A 5,280-nucleotide genomic window follows, 5' to 3' on the forward strand; every position below is an offset into this window, starting at 1 on the left:
TCATATTATTTTCTATAACATATGTATTTATATTTGAAATAAATTAGGGTAATTCTGTTTCTTTTTTTATGCATCTGATTAGTGCTTTCCTTAAATCGAACTCGAAATAAATAAATGAAAAATAAATTTCAAATTTTATCTCCTTATCTTTACGTATAATTGATCGGTCATTAGAGTATACTAATGTTTTCACGTACGAGTAATTAGTGTGATTTTATTATGTGGTACAGAATTATTTTCACTATTGTTTTATAATATAAATTATATAGAAAATTTTTCTATTATATTTAAATATATATACCAAAAAATGTGTCCTCGTATGCGTTTTAATATTAAAATAAATGCATCAAATTTGATGATAATATTTTTTGCATATATTTATTTTAAATTAAACTTATAAAGTACGATCATAAATATTGTTTTTTAAAAGCCAAATAACAACAATATCAATACACGTTTTAGTCTACACAATATACGTTGATAATTATCGAGTAATTTATTATTTCCTTTTCTTTTCTTTTCTTTTCTTTTCTTTTTTTTTCCCCCATTTCGTTTTATTTTTCATTTTTAATTATTACACGTGTTTAACTTTATCGGTCATGGTATACTTTATCACGTCATTATGTAATACAAACTGCTCCATTTTCTTAACCTGCCATTTATCGATAGTTAACGCTTATGGTAATACTAATTACCTTTTTTATTAGTTAGACTGAAAGAGATATACAGTATCGTGGTAAAACCAACAGGTGTGCGATGATACTAATGAAACAACGCATTCCGATTCCTTTTATTTGGTATATCAAACATTGACCCTAATGAAGTTTATTGAAACGATTGATTAGTTTTGTATTAGGTGAGAAAGAAAATGTTTGATTTAATCGAAAGATTACTTTCAATGAAACTCATGCAACTAAACACTTTTATTTTTCCTATTTTTTTTATCACGAATCGTGACTTGGTTATCAACACAAATGCATATAAACATATATGAACATATATATACTTGTATATTAAACGAAATTTCATTTGATATACAAAAAAATATTAAATTGGGGAAAAAGTTTCTTCGTATTTTGATACAAATATTATAAAACTATTGTTTAATATTTTAAATTGTGATTTATGAGTATACTCGTAATGAAAAAATAAATTATTTATTTAATCAGTTAATTATTGTGCCCCTTTTGAAAAGTGTTTTACTTAAATTCTGTCGTAAAAAATAATATTGCAAATTTCTCGATGACGTGTATACTCTTCAATTACAGTTAATTATTTAATAACATCGTATACAAAACAAAAAATAAAAAGAAACTTTACGTTCTCTATTGAATACAATAAAAAGTTACAAAATCATTTGAAATATACATTAATCCGTATTAGATAATGATTGGGCAAACCTAACAACATTAAAATTATTTAATAACGCGTGTCATACTTGTAATAATAGATACACGTGTGTACTACCTAGTACACAAGATTTATTCCAACTATTATAGTTACGATTTATTTTTTTAATCTCAGGGTCCTGTTACCAATACAAAATTCATTTAATTTAATTGAATATCATTTAACTTTTATCTTTGATTGAGGATGAATTGACGGGGTTAGTTGTTGTTGTTGAACGAGGTTTATTTTAACGATGCAAAAATCGATCCATTGTTTTCAATGGAACTAACGCCACGCCTTTCGAATAGTACCGCCTTACTTTTGTAATCTATCCTAAGATCGTATCCGTTAAAAGGCATGTCGATCTTTAACTATCTCGATGCTAGTATTCCGTATCGAGCTTCCAAAGGGTCAAGAAAGTTCACCTGATTCGTGAGATCAGGACTAATACCGGTTAAGAAGCTCAACGTGTTCACGTGGCAGGTTTTTTTCAGTATTATACTTTGTACAAAATGAACAACCTATTGTTTATCAAGTACGGAATTTATTATTTGCATTGTTGAAATTGGTAATTTCTGTGTCTGTGTGTGTATGTATGTTGTGTAAGTAATGTTGAATTTGCAAGTAAGATAATATACAGAATATGTCGGCACGATGAGCTTTTCATCTGAAATGTATACATATTATTGAATTTATATTTGTAGTTTATTGATTGTTTGATTAGAGAAGATATCTAATAGATAATATAATTATCGTATAATCGTTGCTAATGTCATACAGATTTATGGTTATTACATCATCGAGAGATCATGTATTGATATCGTGAAAGATTGTGAAACGGTTTAAAGGTTTTATTTAATAGATCGTTAAATCATCATAAATTAGATCTCTATGAGATCGAGTTTGTGGGACTATAAATAATCAAACTTATTGAGTCCCTTATATATATAAATATATTCGCTAGTTTATCTTGTAATTATATTTTCTTTTCGAAATATTTGATTAATCTTAAGTTACAAATATTTATATTAATGTGAAAACTCTGTGAGTAAGTTGACCGAAAAATGGTAAACTAATGGTCCGATATTTTTTCACCAATCCTACAATAATAAAATATTTTCTGTCAATTCTTGACGAATAAATATTATTTATCAATTAAATGAAAAAAACATCACATTACTCCAATAAATTTCAGTTCGTGATCGAACAATTTTTATATAAAGAAGAAATATTTTGTTTGTCGTTAATATTAAACGATATATAATTTAATCTAAATAAAAAAAAAAATAATAAATGGTTACAGCTGCTGGTGAGTGGCGGGCAGCCGACGACAGCAACCTCACCTGCTATGTCGTCAGGAGGAGCCCTAAGCCCTGGTGCCCTTTCACCTTCGTCAACAGCAACAACAACACCAGGAGCTGGTGGAGGAACTGGTGCATCTGGTGGTGCAACTACTCCCGTAGCTGCGACTACGGGGCCTGGATGTTGTGAAAATGGTAGGCCGATGATGACGGACCCAGTTACCGGCCAAACAGTTTGCAGTTGTCAATACGATAGTGCTGCGAGATTGGCATTAGGAGCATATCCAAGATTGGCACCAACTGCTACCTCATATTCCTCTTACCCTACACCAACACCTTCTACTACCGATCAGGCCCCTTATCCTAGTATCGGTATGGACAGTTCTGCCTTCTATTCACCTTTGGTAAGTTTCATTATTTTATTTGATTAGATTTGTTAATTTGACACTTTTTTTCGTCGTGTGTTACTCGAAATCAATTTTTGTTTCATCTCAATACAATTTTATTCTTATCAAATTGATTCAATTGTCTTAATTTTTAATTCAAGTTAATTTCAAATAAAAACATTGGTAAATGTTGATTGACAAAATTAAAATATAATTCGGAATGCGTAATTTGATGTATGCAAATTTTGTTCATATTGGGTTACCGTGAATTTAGAACAAAGTGATATTTAAATATGATAAAATATAAATAAAATTTCTAAATTAACGTTAACTATTTCAATATATGTGCCCATGTTTATGAAATTGGTCTAACAAGGAGACCTTACGGTAGTGTCCTCACGGATTTTAACGAGCTTTGGTATATTAGTAATATACTTTTAGGGTGTTAATGTGTACAAAAAAATTCAAAATTTTAAAAGCATTTTTCTCAAAATTAGCTTCGCATTTTGATAAAATACTTTACCACGTTAACACCCTAAAGGTATACTACTAATATACCAATGCTCGTTAAAATCCGTGAGGGCACAACCGTAAGGTCTCCTTGTAAGTCAAAATTAATAAAAAAATGAGTTTATCAGTTATTTCAAACCACACTATTTTAAACTAAATTAATTCAATATAATTTTCACGATATTGTCAAAAATAAACAAACCATTAAATAGTATTTGTTATTTCAATATTATATAGAATTCATTTAATATTCAAATGTAATCCTTGAAATATCCCGAAACAAAAGATATATGACTTACTTTCATAATTATGGGCCACATATAACAATCTAACATATATTTCTCGATAATATATTAAAATACGATCACAAATACAAAATATAAGTTTCATTGAATTTGGTTGAGCGTAAGAAGTTTAACCCCTCAACCTAAAACTACGGGCATAGCCCGTAGTACGATGATCGAGTCAGATATAAATATTAGCGGTGGGCTTTCTTAAAATTACAAATATTTGTAAAAATTTCATATAATAAATATAATAAAAATAAAAATAAAACAAAAATAAAATACAAATTTTCGAAAGTAAATCGTAGGTTAACGGGATTAAATGGATAGTTTGGTCGAGGTAGGTGTACCACTCGATTATTATACTCCTCTCTCTAACCTTCAACTTAAGACGGATTAGCACGTGGTCTCGGTACGAATTAGCTTGGAATCCCAGTGATGGAAATGTTCACGGCAGATCGGACACGGACGGTCCTTGATCTCCCTTTTGGCCCACGGAAAATCTCTCTCTCTCTCTCTCTCTCTCTCTCTTTCTCTCTATCTCTTGTTAGATAAATCATACGTCTCACTTTCTGGATATATGTGCCCTGACGTTCAGGGTTGCACCGGCTGGTAAAGATTATTCAAGCATAGTTATAGTACTAAAACTCGTCGAAGAACGAGAAGTGATAATCTCGTTTGAGTTCTCCGTTCGCGGAAGACGCGTCAGTTGGTAAGTTTAACGAGCACCCTAGCCCCCCTTCACCACCCCCTACCCACCCAGTCTTTTGCTCATGACGAATTCACGAACATATTTTAGAGGGGTGTGTCCTTTGCTTATTCCTCCTTCTTCGTTATGTGACAAGAGAAAAAAAAGGAGAGAATAAGAAAAGAAGAAAATTAGGAGAGACAAAGTAAAGGAAAAGGGAGAGAATAAAAAAAAGGGAAAAGGTAGATTGTCAAAGACAGAAATGTACGATATAGTCAAAGGATAAGGGACACAGAGAAAAATAATAAAATAAAGATAAAGAGATAGAGAGAGATAGGGATTAATAAGAGTATGAGATTGATATATATATTGAATATATTTTGTTGTTGATAATAATTATTTTTTTAATAATATTAATAGCTTGGTGTATGTTTAAAGTAATAATGTGTAAGAATAAATCCAAATATTCGGTCTTTTACTGACGTATTTGGTATGTGTTAACATTCAAACATGTGAGTCATGACAATCTCCAATTTCGGCTATTCATGGTAATAAAATATAATAAATATAATTATTATATTATATAATATGATACATTAAAATATAATAATACGTTATATAATATGTAATAATAAAATATAATATTATATCATATATATTTTCTTTTTGATAACGAAGAGATTCGTTTTATTGTAATTGATTTCGATTCGTTTAAATTGAAA

General features: G+C 29.6%; 1 protein-coding gene across 2 annotated transcripts in view; it reads left to right on the plus strand.

The window, feature by feature from the left end:
* LOC106786553 (homeobox protein araucan-like) overlaps window positions 1–5,280 on the plus strand; it is a 145,261-nt gene that overhangs the window by 81,883 nt on the left and 58,098 nt on the right. For both annotated transcript variants that reach the window (XM_014748059.1, XM_014748060.1), the window contains exon 2: window positions 2,693–3,094. In XM_014748059.1, the coding sequence (XP_014603545.1) occupies window positions 2,693–3,094 (402 nt within the window). The remainder of the gene's footprint in view (window positions 1–2,692; window positions 3,095–5,280) is intronic.

This window comes from Polistes canadensis, unplaced genomic scaffold (assembly GCF_001313835.1).
Source record: "Polistes canadensis isolate GaletaPanama2010 unplaced genomic scaffold, ASM131383v1 scaffold_76, whole genome shotgun sequence".
NCBI lineage: Eukaryota > Metazoa > Arthropoda > Insecta > Hymenoptera > Vespidae > Polistes > Polistes canadensis.